General features: G+C 38.7%; 2 protein-coding genes and 1 long non-coding RNA gene across 3 annotated transcripts; 2 read left to right on the top strand and 1 right to left on the bottom strand.

The window, feature by feature from the left end:
• Positions 1 to 6,804: 6,804 nt before the first annotated feature.
• On the top strand, positions 6,805 to 10,029 carry hcar1-3 (hydroxycarboxylic acid receptor 1-3). The gene is made up of 2 exons (XM_029456423.1): positions 6,805 to 7,869; positions 9,075 to 10,029. Exons 1-2 carry the CDS (start codon positions 7,462 to 7,464, stop codon positions 9,741 to 9,743), a joined length of 1,077 nt encoding a protein of 358 aa, XP_029312283.1. The 5' UTR covers positions 6,805 to 7,461; the 3' UTR covers positions 9,744 to 10,029.
• Positions 10,030 to 14,911: 4,882 nt separating this feature from the next.
• On the top strand, positions 14,912 to 15,715 carry LOC115025025 (uncharacterized). The gene is made up of 3 exons (XR_003834176.1): positions 14,912 to 15,028; positions 15,236 to 15,516; positions 15,611 to 15,715. It is a non-coding gene; the product is annotated as an uncharacterized LOC115025025 (long non-coding RNA).
• A 2,126-nt stretch (positions 15,716 to 17,841) lies between these two features.
• LOC115024914 (D(5)-like dopamine receptor) lies at positions 17,842 to 21,228 on the bottom strand. The gene is made up of 2 exons (XM_029456778.1): positions 20,899 to 21,228; positions 17,842 to 19,260 (listed from the first exon to the last, which is right to left on the bottom strand). Exons 1-2 carry the CDS (start codon positions 21,226 to 21,228, stop codon positions 17,842 to 17,844), a joined length of 1,749 nt encoding a protein of 582 aa, XP_029312638.1.
• Positions 21,229 to 21,781: the final 553 nt, after the last annotated feature.

Below are 21,781 nucleotides of genomic sequence, written 5' to 3'. Positions count from 1 at the left end.
TAATATACAAAAGTATCAACATCCAAATATATTTAAGGACCAAAAGTAAATTCATTCTGTAGAATATATTATATTATTGTATTATAATTATTTATGCATTAATGTGTTCATCACTTTAATGTTGCAGCTGGTAATTTAATCAACAGTATAACAATATAATACATTATTTATAAAATATATTTGGTATTATAATCTGAATCTGCAAAGTAACTAAAGTTATTAAACATAAAAGTACAATATTTCCCTCTGAAATGAAGTAGAAAGTTTAAAGATGCAGAAAATATAAATACTTTTTTGAGTAAAAGTACTAACAAAATATCTTTCTGAAATCAAGTGCAGGAAAAGTCTCTTTTACTTCTTCTTATATCAAGTAAAAAACTAAATACAAAACAAATGTTCTTTTTTATTGCATCTTTTTTAGACCGTTTGACGATCTTCAGAATCAGAAAAACTTTATTTATTTTCATTTTAATTGCTCTATTTTAGAATAAAATAAAATAAATTAAAACAATACAATAAATATTAAAAATGTTTACATTGTACTACAATATATATATTAAAAAAAATACTGTCAATAAAGTTGCAATTTAATGAGAATAAAGTACAAAAATAATGTGAAAGTAGAAACAAAGAAGTTTAATCACAGAAGAGAAGTAATAGTAAAGTAATAATTAAATTAATAAATTTAAATGTTAGCATCTCCCTTTTAAGCAGCTCTTCACAAGCATGACCCAGAACCGTGCACAAGCACGAGGACTTAAATGAGCCGGTAAACAAGCTGCAGTCTGTGACCCACATGCACAACACGGCAGAAAAACAAAAGCTTAAAGGAGACAAGTTTCCTGATTTTAAAAAAGGAGGAGGAGCTGAGGGAAGGAGCTGAGGGAAGGAGCTGAGGGAAGGAGCTTACCAGTAGAGCAGAGATAGCCCATCAAATCTCTCGGCGTCCTTTGGGAGAAATGGCATCGCACGACAATCCCAGACAACAATAAACACACACACACACACACTCTTGGTGCTACATGGCAGGGCAGCGGGTGTTCGCAGGAGGAGACGGGATGAGAGGAGACGCGGCGGAGGTTCAAACGAGGTCGGTGTGTGTGACCGGAGCGCAGAGGAGAGGGATGGAAATCCGCCTCGACAGGGAGAGACACACATTTACCTTTACTCACTAATCCATGCTGATACCCGTCACACACACACACACACACGCACACACACACACACACACACACACACACACACACACACACACAAACACACACACACACACAACTTTATTTCTTCAGTTGAAGGATTAGAGCTTTAAAAACATCCGAAGGAGCTTAAAATGTCTTCAGAACGTTTCCTCAGGACGCATTTATAAAGATAAACCAATGTTTAATATGTGCAATATGTTCAACATGTGCAATATGTTCAATATGTGCAATATGTGCAATATGTTCAATATGTTCAACATGTGCAATATGTGCAATATGTTCAATATGTTCAACATGTGCAATATGTGCAATATGTTCAATATGTTCAACATTTGCAATATGTTCAATATGTTCAACATGTGCAATATGTTCAACATGTGCAACATGTGCAAGATGTTCAATATGTTTAACATGTGCAACATGTGCAATATGTTCAAGTTGTGCAATATGTGCAATATGTTCAATATTTGCAATATGTTCAATATGTTCAATATTTGCAATATGTTCAATATGTTCAACATGTGCAATATGTTCAACATGTGCAACATGTGCAATATGTTCAATATTTGCAATATGTTCAATATGTGCAATATGTTCAATATGTGCAATATGTTCAACATGTGCAACATGTGCAACATGTGCAATATGTTCAAGTTGTGCAATATGTTCAATATGTGCAATATGTTCAACATGTGCAACATGTGCAATATGTTCAATATTTGCAAGATGTTCAATATGTTTAACATGTGCAATATGTTCAAGTTGTGCAATATGTGCAATATGTTCAATATTTGCAATATGTTCAATATGTTCAATATGTTCAACATGTGCAATATGTTCAACATGTGCAACATGTGCAATATGTTCAATATGTGCAGCATGTGCAATATGTGCAATATGTTCAATATGTGCAATATGTGCAATATGTTCAATATGTTCAACATGTGCAACTTGTGCAATATGTGCAATATGTTCAATATGTGCAATATGTTCAATATGTTCAACATTTGCAATATGTTCAATATGTTCAACATGTGCAATATGTTCAACATGTGCAACATGTGCAAGATGTTCAATATGTTTAACATGTGCAATATGTTTAACATGTGCAACATGTGCAATATGTTCAAGTTGTGCAATATGTGCAATATGTTCAATATTTGCAATATGTTCAATATGTTCAATATTTGCAATATGTTCAATATGTGCAACATGTGCAATATGTTCAAGTTGTGCAATATGTTCAATATGTGCAATATGTTCAACATGTGCAACATGTGCAATATGTTCAATATGTTCAACATGTTCAATATGTTCAACATGTGCAATATGTGCAATATGTTCAATATTTGCAATATGTTCAATATGTGCAATATGTTCAACATGTGCAATATGTTCAACATGTGCAACATGTGCAATATGTTCAATATTTGCAAGATGTTCAATATGTTTAACATGTGCAATATGTTCAAGTTGTGCAATATGTGCAATATGTTCAATATTTGCAATATGTTCAATATGTTCAATATGTTCAACATGTGCAATATGTTCAACATGTGCAAAATGTGCAATATGTTCAATATGTGCAGCATGTGCAATATGTGCAATATGTTCAATATGTGCAATATGTGCAATATGTTCAATATGTTCAACATGTGCAACTTGTGCAATATGTGCAATATGTTCAATATGTGCAATATGTTCAATATGTTCAACATGTGCAATATGTGCAATATGTTCAATATGTTCAACATTTGCAATATGTTCAATATGTTCAACATGTGCAATATGTTCAACATGTGCAACATGTGCAACATGTGCAAGATGTTCAATATGTTTAACATGTGCAATATGTTTAACATGTGCAACATGTGCAATATGTTCAAGTTGTGCAATATGTGCAATATGTTCAATATTTGCAATATGTTCAATATGTTCAATATTTGCAATATGTTCAATATGTTCAACATGTGCAATATGTTCAACATGTGCAACATGTGCAATATGTTCAATATTTGCAATATGTTCAATATGTGCAATATGTTCAATATGTGCAATATGTTCAACATGTGCAACATGTGCAATATGTTCAAGTTGTGCAATATGTTCAATATGTGCAATATGTTCAACATGTGCAACATGTGCAATATGTTCAATATGTTCAACATGTGCAATATGTTCAACATGTGCAACATGTGCAATATGTTCAATATTTGCAAGATGTTCAATATGTTTAACATGTGCAATATGTTCAAGTTGTGCAATATGTGCAATATGTTCAATATTTGCAATATGTTCAATATGTTCAATATGTTCAATATGTTCAATATTTGCAATATGTTCAACATGTGCAACATGTGCAATATGTTCAATATTTGCAATATGTTCAATATGTTCAACATGTGCAACATGTGCAATATGTTCAATATTTGCAATATGTTCAATATGTGCAATATGTTCAACATGTGCAACATGTGCAATATGTTCAATATTTGCAAGATGTTCAATATGTTTAACATGTGCAATATGTTTAACATATGCAACATGTGCAATATGTTCAAGTTGTGCAATATGTGCAATATGTTCAATATGTTCAACATGTGCAATATGTTCAACATGTGCAACATGTGCAATATGTTCAATATTTGCAAGATGTTCAATATGTTTAACATGTGCAATATGTTTAACATGTGCAACATGTGCAATATGTTCAAGTTGTGCAATATGTGCAATATGTTCAATATTTGCAATATGTTCAATATGTTCAATATTTGCAATATGTTCAATATGTTCAACATGTGCAATATGTTCAACATGTGCAACATGTGCAAGATGTTCAATATGTTTAACATGTGCAATATGTTCAATATTTGCAATATGTTCAACATGTGCAATATGTTCAATATGTTCAATATTTGCAATATGTTCAACATGTGCAACATGTGCAATATGTTCAATATTTGCAATATGTTCAATATGTTCAACATGTGCAATATGTTCAACATGTGCAACATGTGCAAGATGTTCAATATGTTTAACATGTGCAACATGTGCAATATGTTCAAGTTGTGCAATATGTGCAATATGTTCAATATGTTCAACATGTGCAACATGTGCAATATGTGCAATATGTTTAACATGTGCAATATGTGCAATATGTTTAACATGTTCAATATGTGCAATATGTGCAATATGTGCAATATGTTCAAAATGTTTCTCCAGACGTTCCCAGTTCACCCGCACTACCCGTTTGGGTTTACCAGGTCTGTCCAGAGTCTTCCCCCACCCCTTGATCCAACTCACCACCAGACAGTGATCAGTCGACAGCTCCGCCCCTCTCTTCACCCGAGTGTCCAAAACATGCGGCCTCAGATCAGATGATACGATTACGAAATCGATCATTGACCTTTGGCCTAGGGTGCTCTGGTACCACGTGCACTTATGAGCATCCTTATGTTCAAACATGATGTTTGTTATGGCCTTTCCATGGCTAGCACAGAAGTGCAACAACAAACGACCGTTCGGGTTTAGATCAGGGAGGCCCTTCTTCCCAATCACGCCTCTCCAGGTGTCTCCATCGTTTCCCATGAGTGCGTTGAAGTCTCCCAGCAAGACTACGGAGTCCCCTACTGGAGCCCCCTGCAGGGCTCCATTCAGGGTCTCCAAGAAGGCCGAATACTCAGAACTGCGGTTTGGGGCATAGGCACAAACAACAGTCAGAGTTTTCCCCCCCATAACCCGAAGGCGTAGGGAGACGACCCTCTCGTCCACCGGGGTAAACTCTAACGTAGCGGCGCTCAGCCGGGGGCTAGTGAGTATCCCCACCCCGGCCCGACGCCTCACACCTTGGGCAACTCCGGAGAAGAATAAAGTCCAACCCCTCTCCAGGAGTACGGTTCTAGAGCCAAGACTGTGCGTGGAGGTAAGCCCCACCAGATCCAACTGGTAACGCTTCACTTCCCGCACTAGTTCCGGCTCCTTCCCCCACAGAGAGGTGACGTTCTACGTCCCCAGAGCCAGCCTCTGCTGCCCGGGTCTGGTCCGTCTACCCACCTGGCAGCACTGCGGGCAGAACAAGCTGACCCTAACCCTAACCAACACACACTGTTCCACCAACAAAACACTGTTGCACCAACAACACATTCTTCCACCAACAACACACTGTTCCACCAACACACACTGTTCAACCAACAACACACTGTTTCACCACTGTGTGCAGTTATCAATGTCAAGTGCAATATTCATCCTTAATAACTGTTATCAACGACTGTTTACTTATACTACTGTTACTCTATTTTATTCTATTTAATAATTGTGTACTCGCCACTTTACTTTCTTGTTCTTTTTCTGTAACGAGGTAAATTTCCCCGTCGTGGGACAAATAAAGGATTCTGATTCAGATTCGGATATATATTATATTTTATATATATATGTATATATATATATATATATATACATATATATTTATGTTGTATTTTAAAATGTGTCACATATAACAGTAACGGTCATCCTGTGATTTCAAAACTGCCTCCATCACGTGTCGGTGTGCAGGCGGAGAGGAAGCAGCTCGATGCGTCAGGCAGTCTTAGCTGCACCGACATCAGAGGCGGGAAAACAACAGGAACAGGAAGTGACCTGACGCTGACCCAGAAAGACAGAAAACACCAAAGACCTGAAATCTGTTTGTATTCACGGGAGTTGAACATGTGGTGGAGAGTAACTAAGTACTTTATTTAAGTTTTATATTTTGCATTTCTGCATCTCAGAGGGAAATATTTCACTTTCTGTAATTAATAACTTGATTAAATTACCAGCTGCAACATTAATGATCAAGTTATAATACAATATGTTAATATATATTGTTCTGCATAATAAATACTCCTGGTACTTTAAGTATATCTTTATATTTTGAATAGTATACACTGTGGTAGTAAATTATCTGTATACGTATTCACCTTCATCTTTAGCAATGCAAACAGATGTATAATATTTAAAGGAAATATTGATAATAATGATACTTATTTTAATAATAATAATGATAATAATAATAATACAATAGTAATAAAAATACAAATAATGATAATAATAATAATATTCATATTATTAATTCTAATAACAATAACAATATAATAACTAATATGGATAATTAATTCACTCACTGTTCAGACAATGCTTAGTTCACCTAAGTATATTTTCTGAATTTAATGAAACAGTTTAATCGTTTTTATTTTGAAATGTTTACAAGCACAAAATACAGCAAATATGTGACTTTTTATATATATATATATATATATATATATATATATATATATATATATATACAAAAAACAAAAACCCGCTCACACATGGGGTAGCTGTATATCATTATAGCCAGATTTGTTTGATCACCAGGTAAAACGTCATCACGCAGGATTTCTGATTTGATCTCCGTGTGCAGAAACTTTGTGACGTCAGCGGTGATGAAAGTCAAACAGGAAACGTCAGAGACATAAATACTCAGACAGTTGAATGAAATCCTGTCACACAGCTGAAGGTGAGTTCTGCATGTTTCTATAATTCACTGTCATTTAAATGCATATAATTAATATATGGTTTTATGATAAATTACTTTCTTTTTTAGATGTTTAGATGTTTTTTCTTATGTTAAATATAGATTAAAAATATATATATTTTAAGATATAGGATTGTACTTTAAGATTGGAACAGTATCAAAAAATATATATAAATAATACAAATAAAATATATATTTTAGTTCAATAAAAATGTACAAAGAAAACATTTATGAGAATGTACTAGATAAACATAAAATAAACATAAATCAAAGAATAGGAACATTAATTTATACTAAACTGGACATTTTGACTCATAATACATTAGATTTGTAAGGTTAAATAATTAATGAGGTTTTCATGTTTATTTGTAATATCTTTCAATGTTTAGAGTATTTGAGTATCAAATGTTTTTGATCTTTAAAGTTATTAGTTTTCAGTGCATTAGACTCCAAGTATTTTGTTTAAAATGCCTCATTAAGCTGAGAGGAAGTAAAATTGGTACTTTGTGTTTTTTGATGTACAGAAAAAAGGAGGAAGGTGGAAAGGGGAAGGTGAAAAGTTCCTGAATCTCGAAACTTTCCTCTGAAGTCGTTCAGCTTTTTCAACCACACCAACAATATTTTCAACATAAGCTCCTAAAAAGAATCTTACTTTTTTCTGTTCCCCAGTTATTGATTTATTTTGGTTAGAATAAATACAAATGAGCTAAAATGCTATCAGAGCTAAATTTCACCAGCACAATGTTAAACTTCACGACCCCGGTCCCCGGCGGTGGTCAGGGCGGCGGCTGCCCTCCGGTAGGTATCCAGCTGGAGGGTTTGATCCTGCCGCCGATCCTCGCCAGTGACGTCATACTCGGGCTGCTGGGAAACGTAGTTGCTCTGTGGATCTTCTGCTTTAAACTGAAGACCTGGAACCCGAACAACCTGTTCCTCTTCAACCTGGTCATTGCCGATTTCATGGTTCTAGTGAGTCTGCCACTGAGGATCGATGCCTTGATCAGGGGCCACTGGGTGTTTGGAGACGGGATGTGCCGGATCAACCTCTTCCTGATGTTTTCCAACCGCTCGGCCAGCATCGCACTCATGACTGTGGTGGCAATTTACCGCTACTTCAAGGTCAGGACATGAATTAGTGTTTATTTAATCCCGTCAAAGAGTTAACAGTATCCATCATTATTGAAGTAATTGATTGAGTAAGTATAAGTATAAGTATTGAGTAAAGCATCTCCTCAAACCTCAAACTCCCTTACACCAAGACACCACAGAGGAGCAGTGGGACAATTTCATCGCATTTTTCAGAAGAAAAGTAGATACCATCCGCTCTCTCCTCCCTGGTCAAATCTAACATTAGTGTCATAAGTCCCCTCATCACTACAGTGATAAACCCCTCCCTCCAGTCTGGTCATGTTCCATCCCCTTTAAAAACTGCTGTCATCAAACCACTCCTCAAAAAACCACCTTAGACCCAGATGTCCTTGCCAACTACAGACCCATCTCCAACCTGCCATTTCTATCCAAGGTGCTGGAAAAAGTAGTTGCCACTCAGATTCACGACCATCTCAACTTCAATAACCTCTTTGAAAAATTCCAGTCTGGTTTTCGCCCTGGCCACAGTACAGAAACTGCCCTGGTTAGGGTCACCAACGATCTGCTGATGACAGCTGACGCCGGATCTCCATCTCTCCTCAACCTCCTTGATTTAACTGCAGCATTTGATACCGTTGATCATGACGTCCTCCTCAACCGTCTTCACTCCACAATCGGACTCTCTCACTTGGCCCTAAACTGGTTCACCTCATATCTCACTGGGAGGACTGAGCATGTCACCTTGGGAGTATCAAAATCACAAACACACTCTGTCACCTGTGGTGTCCCTCAAGGATCTGTCCTGGGCCCCACTCTTTTCACCATCTACATGTCCCCCCTTGGTCGTGTCATCAACCGGCATGGAATATCGTTCCATTGCTATGCTGATGACACACAACTCTACATCAGAACTAACCCAACCCCCTCTGCACCTCTGCCATCATCCACATTAAGTCCGCTCCCAGACTGTGGAATGCTCTCCCTGAACCTCTGAGGACGCCACAGACTGTGGGTGCTTTTAAAACAGGCCTAAAAACGCATCTTTTTAACAGCATGTTGCTCGACTTTAACCATTTTAAAGTGTTGTTTTGTCTATCAAATGTTTTTAAATGTATATTTTGCTCATCGTTTTTACTCTGTAGCACTTTGAGTTTTGTTTACGCAAATGAAAAGTACGCTTATAAATAAAATGTATTATTATTATTATTATTATTATTACTGTCGTCCTGCTGCAGGTGGTCCACCCTCACCACCGGTTCAACCGTATGACGAAGCGTCAGGCAGCGTTCGTGTCCGCGTTCGTCTGGCTGCTGGTGATCAGCCCTCGGGTTCCCATGCTGGCTTCCAACCACATCAAGGGCAGCGGCGACCACACCCAGTGCTTCTTCTTCACGTCTTACAATGAGACGTCGCGGACCCTCATCGTCCTGGTGGACATTCACCGGATCCTGACAGTGCTGGAGTTTATCATCCCGATGGCGATGCTGCTGTTCTGCTCCATCCGAATCTCCAGCTCCCTGAGTGGGCGGCAGATGGGAAACCCAGACAAGGTGCGTAAGGCGATGCGAGTGTGTGTCGTCATCGTCACAGTGTTCATGGTGTGCTTCCTACCCACCACGGTGACCACCATCGGGGTGTGGGTCATCCGCACGTACCGGCCGAGGGACTGCGACTCCTTCTACACCTTCACCCAGCTCAACATCGCATCTCTGGGGTTGAACTTCCTGAACTCGGCCCTGGACCCCATCGTCTACATGTTCTCCAGCTCCATGTTCAGGAAGGCCCTCTGCAGCTCGCTGCCCCGCGCCCTGCGCTGCAGGAAGGACAACGGTGAGAACGAGGCGTCCTCGTCGGGAACTCAGTTGACCAACCAGGAGATACTGAAATCCATGAACACGGAGTGAAGCCATGTAATGAGCTTCCCCTCGACAGTGTACTTTCCTTCATTTGTGTATTTTGCGTTGATTGTGATGAATTCTCATTATAGGGATGAACGTGAATATCAACCATGAGACTGAAAAAAGCTGTCGAGCTCATTATAACAGTAGAGAAGTGAAAAATAGATTCTATTAAAAATAAATACAGATTATCTTGTAAGAAAGAACAAACTCTTTATGACCTTATGTTTTATGAGAACCTAATTTAAGCCTTTTTGTGTCCTGTGATGTATTAAAGATATTTGTTACTGAACACAATGTTATGCGAAGTGATTTCTTTTATTTTAAGTTTGAGTTTTAAGCATATTTAAACATTTTTAAAGTACAATATTTTGCTCTTAAATGTAGTGTAGTAAAAGTGTCAACAATTTAAAGAAGGTACAGTATTTAATTTTACATTCTGCTTTATGTTATTCTAGTTTCTTTTTGCACTATTTATTTTATAAATATGTTTTATTCCTTTATACAGTATGTTGCATTGATGGAGGAGCTGGGATTTAAGATTTTCTTTGCAAGCAACTTCGCTGAATCTGAATCTTGAAAAACATTTTCACAAAATTTCATCTTGAAATATTTTGAAGAGCTTCAGAACTGAACTCACAGAAGCAGGTTCAGCTGCAACGTCCACAGAAAAGCCTGAATGTCAAGTTAAACAAACTACATATGTTGAGTTGCTCTCTGCTCATGAGACGCACAATGAGCTCCATCTAGTGGACCGTCAGCAGATCCTTCTCTGTCTCACATGATGGAGCAGATATGCAGGCAGAAAGAGCAGTTTGATGATATGCTGATGTTGTGAGGGTGTGACAGACAGACAGGCAGGCAGACAGGCAGGCAGACAGCAGGACACCTTCTCTCTTACTGATCTCTTTAAAGGTCTGCAGCCTGCATGAACATCTACTGCTTCCCTACTCTGCCTGGCTCGGGCTGCATCCCAAATCTCTTAAACTGCATTCATGTTTCCCTCACTTGTGTCTTTTTCAGACATTTACATTTTTAACAGTAGAGACAGAAATTTAAATATTTACCTTCAGTAATTTAGGCCTTCATCACTGTGTGTGTGTGTGTGTGTGTGTGTGTGTGTGTGTGTGTGTGTGTGTGACACCGGGCTATAATAACCTGGTCAACTCTCAAGATGAAAGAGGACTGATGCACAACGCTGCTTCCTACATGGTGAGGAGGGGAACACACACACACACACACACACACACACACACACACACACACACACACACACACACACACACACACACACACACACACTCTGATGAGCTGCTGATTGAAGAGACCCAAAGTGGATGGACACACACCAGTGTTAAGGTGTGAAACGACACGTTAATGTGTGGGTGTGTGTGTGTGTGTGGGTATGTGTGTGTCCGTCAACGCCTAAGGAGAAAAGATCAGAGTGGAGAGGCTCATCAGCAGAGTGAGGACACACAAACTTAAAGATAGTCGCGAGCACACACACACACAAACACACTTAAAGACATATTTATGTCTTTCCGTGTTTTGTGGCTCGTGTCGTTTTTGCATGAAGAGAAAAGAAAGCTGTGTGTGTGTGTATGAGTGTGTGTTTTGAAATTTTGGGGATTTTTTCACATTATTCTGATATTTTTCACACGTTACTTCTGACCCACTAGAAGTGTATGGTGGTATTTGCAGGAATAAATAACAAAATAACAAATTGTGTGTACGAACAAAAAGTTGTTTGTGTTTTTCACTTCCTGCGGTTCGTCCCGTTAACTTATGATTGGCGGTCTGAAGCGACCTTTGACCTCTGCAGCAGCTTCAGGTTCGCTGTACTTTCCTGTGCAGAAGGACTGCAACACACGGAGCGACTGTCTCTAACTGGTCTGTGATGTTCTGCTCAGAAGTGGCTCTTCAGTGTGAATACATTTCCTCTCCAGGATGGAGGCTTCAAAGAGCTGCAGAGCTGAAAACATAACTGCTCTCATATTTTCAGACAATGTCATGTCATGGTGGAAAACCTAAAGTTGCTCTGATGTCCTTGGAGGCCGAAATATACTTTTCAATCTGTCAATGATGCATCAAAAAACTGCCCCCCATATAAAACAACACATTTTACAGACATGACTTTATAATTTTCTCGTAAAATGTACGACTTCCATCGTAAATTCGAAATTCCTCCTGTCTCCATCATGAATTATTTTACCTATTTAACTCAGTAAACTTGAAACTGGAGAGTAAGAAAGCTTAAAAATCAGAATTTAATATCCCACTGACACTTGCAATAACAATAAAAACGTTGTGTGGTTTGCTTAATAAGTTTGGATAAAGTTTTATTCAATATTTGTTTTGAGCACTCTTTACCGAACACCATTTCTCATAGCTTACGTTTGTCCTCCAGTTTTGGTTTCACGTCTACAGCATGTTCTTACCTTGTAGGTTTTATTATTTCTCATTGCGAATGAGAATGTGCTATATAAATAAGTTTGAGCCATTTCCCATAAGCCCAAGACTTTGTACTTTAAACTTTATGACTGAAAAATGATGCAGGAAGAATTCAAGCAAAACGGGGATTTCCACGCCGTCCGACGCTGAACATCATTTAGCAACACAATGTTTTGGTCCTTAGACTTTAAAGTCAAGTAAACCCAAGTAATGTCCCGAGAACGTCAGTCAGATTCTTAACACTTTCAAACATGTAAACAGTGTCAGGACTGAAGCTCTGTGGGAAACAAGGAAGAGGTCAACGGTTAGTCATGAGGAAACCATTACACACGCTTAAAACTAGTTTATTTTTACCTCATTGGACCTTTTCCCCTTTGGATCCAGCCCCCGGTGCTGTCCTGCCTGGTGGTTTGACGGCCTTGAAGTCAAAGACGGTTCAGGGAACTCCGGCGAGTAGTTTGTGTGCGTTCTTGCTGGTAGAAGTTTTAGACCGGATGATGTAGAATGAAAGGGACGGAGGGGACGGAGGGGACATCTTGGCACAGGAGGACCAGACGCTGAAGTCTGGGAAAGCCCGAGACGGCATCCTGTTGGTCGGGTCGTCGAACAAGGCGGCGGCCCATGGAAGCCCGGGGGCAGAAGCAACGCCGGCAGTGTTGGAGGTTAGAGGAGCGGAATAAGGATAAGATCCGTCTGTCGGGTCGTAGAACGAGATGGCAGCTTTCCCCGCAGGCTGCGTGACGCATTGTTGGATGGGTCCAGATGCAAGTCTGTCAGGAGAGCCGGAGGGAGCAGCAGGTCCAGCTCCATCATAAAGACGGACATACACTGCTGGGAGGGATTCAAGAAATATGTCCAGAAAGGGCAGAGTGTAAAGTTAAAGATTCAAGCGGTTCAGACAAGTAAAAGAAGAGAACCGAGGAACAAACAAGGGTAGCCGATCAGAACTGGTTTAAGGCAAAAGTTGAGTGTAAGAACTTTGCAAAATGAACACGAGAGCCAAGAAAAGTCTGCCGGGAGACTTACGCTCTTCTGTTGCAGAGTAACTGCTGGTGTAAGGATAATATCCAGAGTCAAACCTGAACCCTGTTGGATAACCGCCGAGGTCCGGAACACGTCCATCAGCACCGCTGTCCGTGTTTCCACTCGTTTGACCTGAAACCAGACAGATTTAGGCAAAATGTCCCAGAATAAAGTTAATTTCCAGCTTCTGAACAAATCTAAGGAGACTTACCGTCTTGTGTTGCAGAGTAACTGTTGGTGTGAGAATAATATTCAGCACCATAGTTGTGGGCTTCAGGAGCACCGATGTAAGGAACAGGTCCAGTACCAAAGTCCAAGGATGGAGCCCTGTAGACTGGGCCGGACGCTGCGCCTGCTTAGTATTAAAGTAACAAGTAATGAGTCGTTTGCATTTAGAAAACTTGCTACAAATCAGAACTCAGAAAGCTTTTTATGCACATTCTCTTACACAGCTCTTCCAACGGTTTCAGATTTTATTGTATTTTTCCCGTAGTCTTTGGACTGAAGATCATTACTTTTATTTTATACAAGTGTCACACCATCAGTTTGGTTAACGGTTGTCAGAAAGTAAAACTCGCCTCCTTTTGTTACAGGAAAACAAGCCCCACTGCTGAACAGCAGACAGATCCAAGAAACGCTGAAAGACAGTGACAGGAAATACAAGTTAATCCTGCAGGAGCAGCAGCTGATGTCTAAAGGAATAAGAACCAAACCTCTGACTGACCTTGGAGCCGGCGGCAGCATGTTGGCCGGCGGCAGCCTGCAGACACCAGCCAACATGCTTACATCACTGAGGCTCCTCTGCTCTTATATTCATGCTGCTCATTGTTTCTGCAATAATCAAAGTCATTGATGACACATGGAGCTCAATCAGCATCTGCAGCCTGTTTGCAGACGTTAGGACGTCCCAGTATAAAGAGGATGTCCTGCAGCATCCGGGGCGTTCTGCAGTATTGCAAGCCAGTTATTCTGACCCACAATCCTTTGCACAGGGATATACAGTATGAGGGTCAAAGTTCAAGGTTCAAGTATTATGTCCTAATTGTTTCACTTTGTAAGCTGCAGTACTGAAGTAAAAATAAACATTATGAGATTTTGTCATATTTTAAAGATGGAAAAGTAACTTAGAACTAAAGCTGTCAGTTGGTGGTGGGGTGAGCATGAAGTGGTGTAAACTCAACACTCACAATAACAGAAAAGCAGAAAGACATAAAAAGAGGCATCAAAATGAATCTGTTTTGTATTAAGTTTATTTTTAATATTTTTCTATTTTCAACTGTAATACAAATGATCAAATACAAATACGTACATTTAAGAAAATACATATAAAACAAAAAACACAATCAACCAAAGAACTAAAATAAAAGTGAGCGACAGCAGTTTACAAACTGTGGTTTGTGTGTACTTGCATATATACACACACATATATATCTATATATACTTTTAGAACTACAAATGATTGATCGTCCCTCCAATAAGAACACAAGTTCTTCATAACTTTTTGTATATCCTGTTTTATTTTGAAGTGTTCACTCCCCCTTATGTCATGTCTAGTTGTACTTCCTGTCTGTGTGTTTTCCCTCTGTGTCCGTTCACCTTGCCCTTGTGTTTTAGCTTCTCTCCCCAGCTGTGTCTCGTTCCCCTCGTTTAGTGTCTGTGTGTATATATCCCTGTCTGTCCCAGTGTTCCTTGTCAGTTCGTCATCTAAGTGTCACCCTTGCAGATGTCTCCTTGTTCTTCCTCGTACTCCCTGTGTTGTCCTGGTTTGTGATTTCGTAAGGTGAAATATGGTGAAAAAGTGCAACAAGTGTCTAAAGGTGTGAGTTTGCTCTTTAATGTCGTATATAGACAGTAAATGTACACTTTAGAAACTAAATGTTGATCCTGCCGGTCAGATGGAACAACGACTGATGTTGGATGTTACCGTGATAAATTACAGATGTTCTGATTGCATTAAAAAAGCATTTTTTTTATAAACTTCTTATGAACATGGTGTTTCTTTATACAAGTTTTCCTATGTCCAGTGTCTCCATCTCTGTTGATGGACAAAGCCGTCATAAAGCTGTCGTTGTGTGAAGCTGCAATACAATCCTGCCCTTCTTCCCCCGCACATGAAAGTGTGCTGGGAGCCGGTTTGTGTTTGTTGTCTGATGATTTGCTCCCTGACCTTCGACCTCGCTGCCACTGCCACAAGAGGAACAAAAGCTTCAAACAGGAGCAGCAAACACTTACTGCTGCACAGCCAGCACGAGTCCTTTCCCAACTTCTCCCAGAGTACCTGGAGCCACCGAGCAAGACTGCAAAGGTCTAATGAGTTCAAATCAACTGAAGCTGCTGTATAATGTGATTTATAAGGTGATTCATCTTGACTAACCTTTGACCTTTGCCTTGTTTTGCAGGTGAATTTGGTGACAGAGCTTCAACTTCATAGAACCATTCAATAAAAAACCTTACCATGCTAAACTCATTTACACCAGATATAAAGGCTATATGTCAGGTTTTAGGACTCATAACGCTGACTCATGTCAGAGTTTAAGACTCATGTCAGGGTTTAGGACTCATAACGCTGACTCATGTCAGGGTCTAGGACTCATAACGCTGACTCATGTCAGGGTTTAGGACTCATAATGCTGACTCATGTCAGGGTTTAAGACTCATAATGTTGACTCAATATCAGGGTTTAGGACTCATAACGCTGACTCATGTCAGGGTTTAAAGACTCATATTGCTGACTCATGTCAGGGTTTAGGACTCATATTGCTGACTCATGTCAGGGTTTAGGACTCATGATGCTGACTCATGTCAGGGTTTAAGACTCATAACGCTGACTCATGTCAGGATTTAAGACTCATAATGCTGACTCATGTCAGGGTTTAAGACTCATAATGCTGACTCATGTCAGGGTTTAGGACTCATTATGATGACTCATGTCAGGGTTTAGGACTCATTATGATGACTCATGTCAGGGTTTAAGACAGATATCCACTGTGAACATCGTCACATCGATAAAAGTCCATGAACAGCTGTTGCAATCTGTGAAATCAGCTGATCGATTTTTACATTGTGTGATCATAAACAATCATAACTTAATATCTTGTGTGCTCATCACGGTTCAGACACGTCCTGGTTTTAGCGCGTCAACTTGATAAGAAAGTGCCCACCCACTTCTTTTGTTACAGACTGATCCTAGAACAGCTCAGCGTCCTGGTGGCGGGCGCATCGTATAGAAAACGAACGCCTCTTTTGTTAGATGTGTCACTTCCCTTGGTTTGTTTTTTCAAAATAAAATGTATTTCCAAGATAATATTTATTATTTATTGTACAGAAAAAAACAAAAATAAAACATAAAATTATTAGAAAGAAATGTGTTTATACTTCACTTACTCTGTGTGATTACTACTAACAGGTAATATGGGTATATAATAGTTATTTATAAATAGATAAAAGTAACATTAATAAATATTATAATATGTACAGTACATGTACATATTGCACAGTTGGTGTACGCCTGGTGTTACTCTGAGACAAGGTCTAATAAATTAAGTTTTTATCCTTTTTATCTGAAGTTTGGTGATGAACTTGGTAACACTTGGTTCTATGTTTCTATCGTGTAGTTCAGCTCTGGACGACCAGCTGAACCACCTTCAGACATCTTTTTCAACAACAAACTTCAGACGGAGTGTATTTTCTTCACATTCAGTATATTCAGAGCACTATTACTCAGTGAAGAAGCACTTGGAGTGATTCTGCACTGTTTTGCAAGAACAATAAGAGAGTTATCTTTTGAATGAGATCAAAATCATGCAGCTGGTGCAAATGGTTGAAGAGCAGCTTTCAATTTACTTTGGGTTTTCGGGTAAATTCGCCCGCCTTCGAAGAGAAATAAAAACAAAAACGTCCAAGTTTGTTATCTTTATATCTTCAACATTTTGTAACAATTGATAACAATATCATCACAAATCAATTCCACTGAATATTGATTATTTATAACATTAAAGTACAGAAAAGTAACTTTTCAATTAATGTGTTTTTTATTATAAAGCCTATTGATTCCTTCTGAAGACGTAGTTTCATTTTCATCAATTAACATTTATCTGTAAATATCTAATTGATGCCACATTATATCACCAATTTTCAACAGGTAAACAATATTTGTTTCCAGATGTTGTCGCAGTTTAAACTGGAATCTTTATTAAAAAAATAAGAAGAAATTAAAATATATATATTAATATATATATATATTAATATATATATATATATATATATATTAATATATATATATATATATTAATATGTATATATATTAATATATATATATATATATATATATATATATATATATATATATATATATATATATATATATATATATATATATATATTAATAGATATATATATAAACAAGAAAAGAAAACACAACTAAATTATCTCTATTATATCAGTTGCTCTTAAGAAATGAATTAAAATACTTTAAACTCTCTCTGATGTCATTTCAGCTTTCTAACCAAAAACAAACATTAACTTCGAAGTGCTAAAATATGAACTCATTCCTGCACCAGATACGGAGGGAGTCCCCGGACAAACACAGCTGAACATCATGGCAGACACAGTATTTAATGTCTCCGGGGTCTCACAGGTCCTGGATTTGTCCCGGTATAACGCCACAGTCTGCGGGTCCGGAGGAGTTGAAGGGCAGCATGTCTAAAGAGATCTCCGCGTCGCACTCGTACTGCAGGATGGCGGGCAGGAGTAAGTTTCTGTGTTTGCGGGAATCATCTGAAATGACAGAAACTTTGTCAAAGTGTTGCTCCAGGTCTCCGGCATCTTCGTGCGGCGGCATGAGCCTCTGCGCCCCGGGGCCCGGCATGGCGCCGCCGGCCTCCTTCTGCATGGTGGTGTCGTGGTGGTAAGACACCAGCTCGTTGCTGAAGTCCACCGCCTCCACCGCGGAGCTGGAGCAGTATTTATTACAGCCCAGGATGGTGGAGAAGGCCTTCCTAAAGTCGGCGTTGAAGGCGTAAATGACCGGGTTCAGGGACGAGTTCGCCCAGCCGAACCACACGAAGATGCTGAAGGTGGTGTCGCTGACGCACGGCGGCTCTCCGAGTTTATCCAGGTCACAGAAAGGCACCACACAGTTCAGGACGAAGAACGGCAGCCAGCAGAACACAAACACCCCCATGATGATGGAGAGAGTCTTTAAAACTTTCGTTTCTCTCTTAAAAGACGTTTTCAGCGAGCTTTCGTCGTGCGTTGACGCACGGTGACGGTGGTTTTGCGTTCGAGGCCCCGCCGCCCTCTCCAAGGACGAAATCCGCCTGATTTGGGTTTGCGCGATGCGGAAAATGCGCGTGTACGTGCCCACCATGATCACCACGGGGATGTAGAAGCTGATGAGGGACGAGGAGATGGCGTAAGTCCGGTTCAGGCTGGCGTTGCAGTCGTCCGGGTTGTCCGCCGTGGAGTTGTCCGCGCGGTGCCAGTTGAGCTGCACGGGGATGAAGGAGATGAGGATGGAGAGGGTCCACGCGACACCGATCATCAGGAAGGCGAACCTGCGCGTCATTTTGCGCTCGTACCTGAAGGGGCTGGATATGGCCCAGTAGCGGTCCATGCTGATGATGCACAGGTTCAGGATGGACGCGGTGGAGCACATGATGTCGAAGGCGACCCAGGTGTTGCAGAAGCGGCCGAAGAGCCAGATTCCGGCGACTTCGGACACCGCGCGCCAAGGCATCACCAGCACGGCCACGAACAGGTCGGACACCGCCAAGGAGATAACGAAGGAGTTGGTGACTTTGGAGCGAAGGTGGCGGAATTTGATGACCGCGGCGCACACCAGAGTGTTCCCGAGCAGCGTGGACACGATCAGGACGCACAGCACGCAGCCGGTCAGCGCGCGGAGGCTGAGCCCTCCACCGGGCGCGTGGCTGCTGCTGCCCGCTCCCGCTGAGACCACCCGGTGCTTCTGGGTCTCACTGTGAAACCACTCCATGCCATGTACGAGCTGTCTGTGCACCATCACCTGCAGCTGCGGCTCCACTCCAAACTACGTCCAACGCGCAGAGAAGCAGAACATCTCCTGCAGAGTGAGTCTGCAGACTAAAGTGTGTTTACCCTCTGCAGACTTTGTGTTTCCACCACTTCCTCAGAGATTTACAGGCCAAATACTTGCAGGAAATGTAAACACTTTAAATGATAATGTCAGAAAGTAACAGGTTGCTACAGAGAAGTGAGCTCAATCAGTTAGTATGAGTCTATTAGCATGAATAATACAGCAAGTGCAACATGAATAAAGACATTCCAGACAGTGTAATAATGGATCTGAGTTTCGGGGCATTTTCTCAGAAGAAGAGAGAAAACATTTCCTCGTGCAAAAACATTTTTGTTTGTTTTATTGTCTGGAGTTAAAAATGAAGCATGTTGTCAAAACAGAGACTGAAGGAAAGTGAATCCTGACCTCTGGTGGACAAAACACAGCAACATGCACAGTCCACAAATATACATTTAATATAATATACATGTATAAATATACATTTAATATAATATACATGTATAAATATACATTTAATATAATATACATGTATAAATATACATTTAATATAATATATATGTATAAATATACATTTAATATAATATACATGTATAAATATACATTTAATATAATATATATGTATAAATATACATTTAATATAATATACATTTATAAATATACATTTAATATAATATATATGTATAAATATACATTTAATATAATATACATGTATAAATATACATTTAATATAATATATATGTATAAATATACATTTAATATAATATACATGTATAAATATACATTTAATATAATATATATGTATAAATATACATTTAATATAATATACATTTAATATAATATACATGTATAAATATACATTTAATATAATATATATGTATAAATATACATTTAATATAATATACATGTATAAATATACATTTAATATAATATATATGTCTAAATATACATTTAATATAATATACATTTATAAATATACATTTAATATAATATACATGTATAAATATACATTTAATATAATATATATGTATAAATATACATTTAATATAATATACATTTATAAATATACATTTAATATAATATACATGTATAAATATACATTTAATATAATATACATTTATAAATATACATTTAATATAATATATATGTATAAATATACATTTAATATAATATACATGTATAAATATACATTTATAAATATAATATATATGTATAAATATACATTAAATAATTATAATATGCATGTATAAATATACATTTATAAATATAATATATATGTATAAATATACATTAAATAATTATAATATGCATGTTTAAATATACAATTAATATATAAATATAATATGCATTTATAAATATGCATTTCATATAATATACATTTAAATATAAATGTAATATACAAATATAATATGCATGTACATATATACATTTAATATACAAATATAATACTTTATACTTTTTTGTTTTACATTAAAGTCACCAAAATATCCTAAAATGATGTAAATATACTCGACATGTTTATCAGCGAAGCAGACACATTGATTTATATTTGATTGTTTTTATTTAGAAGTAATTTAGAGTCTAATAAACCCAAAGTGTTTGGTATTGTGAGAGAAAAGAGATACACCTTGAAACCTGAGCACCAGGAGAAAACCCTGATGTGACAGTGATATGATCAGGGAGGGGGGCGGTGGAGGTTGATGGAGGTAGATGGATGTAAATGGAGGTAGATGGAGGTAAATGGAGGTAGATGGATGTAGATGGAGGTAGATGGAGGTAGATGGATGTAGATGGAGGTAGATGGATGTAGATGGAGGTAGATGGAGGTAGATGGATGTAGATGGAGGTAGATGGATGTAGATGGAGGTAGATGGAGGTAAATGGAGGTAGATGGAGGTAGATGGATGTAGATAGAGGTAGATGGAGGTAGATGGAGGTAGATGGAGATTCTTCTTGTGCATCCATCCTCTTTGTCAGTTTCCTCCTACTTCTACTTATTTCTCTTCTCCTTCTCATGCATCTTGGTTTTCATTCTCTCCAAAGCTACATCTCTTTCTTCGGTCCTCCTCCTGCTGAAGAAACCTCTCCTCTTCTTCTTCATCATCAGACAGACGTCCTCCAGTTCTTTCTTCTCGTCCGCCATCTTGTTTTCTTTCACCTCCCAGCTCAGTTTTTCCTCGGCATGGTTGGCGAGGTCGTCCTTCATCTGTTGAACTTTCTTCTTCATCAGATCTTTAGATGTCTCCCAGCTGTGGTGTTTGTCAGCCAGGTCTGTACAGAACTTCTCCATCATCTCGTTCTTCTCGACCTCCATGAGCTCGATTTTGGTCTCCCAGCTGTGGTGTGTCTCAGCCATGTGCTTGAAAAACCTCTCCTTCAGGTCCTTCTTGTGGACCTCCATCAGCTCAATGTTGGTCTCCCAGCTGTGGTGTGTCTCAGCCAGGGTCTTGTAGAAATTCTCCTCCAGGTCTTTCTTGTCTGCCTCCATCTTTCTCACTTGTGTCTCCCAGACGTGTTC

The sequence above is a fragment of the Cottoperca gobio genome, chromosome 19, assembly GCF_900634415.1.
Source record: "Cottoperca gobio chromosome 19, fCotGob3.1, whole genome shotgun sequence".
Lineage (NCBI taxonomy): Eukaryota > Metazoa > Chordata > Actinopteri > Perciformes > Bovichtidae > Cottoperca > Cottoperca gobio.
The sequence above is the reverse complement of the archived record's forward strand: the minus strand, read 5'-3'. Positions and strand labels throughout refer to the sequence as shown.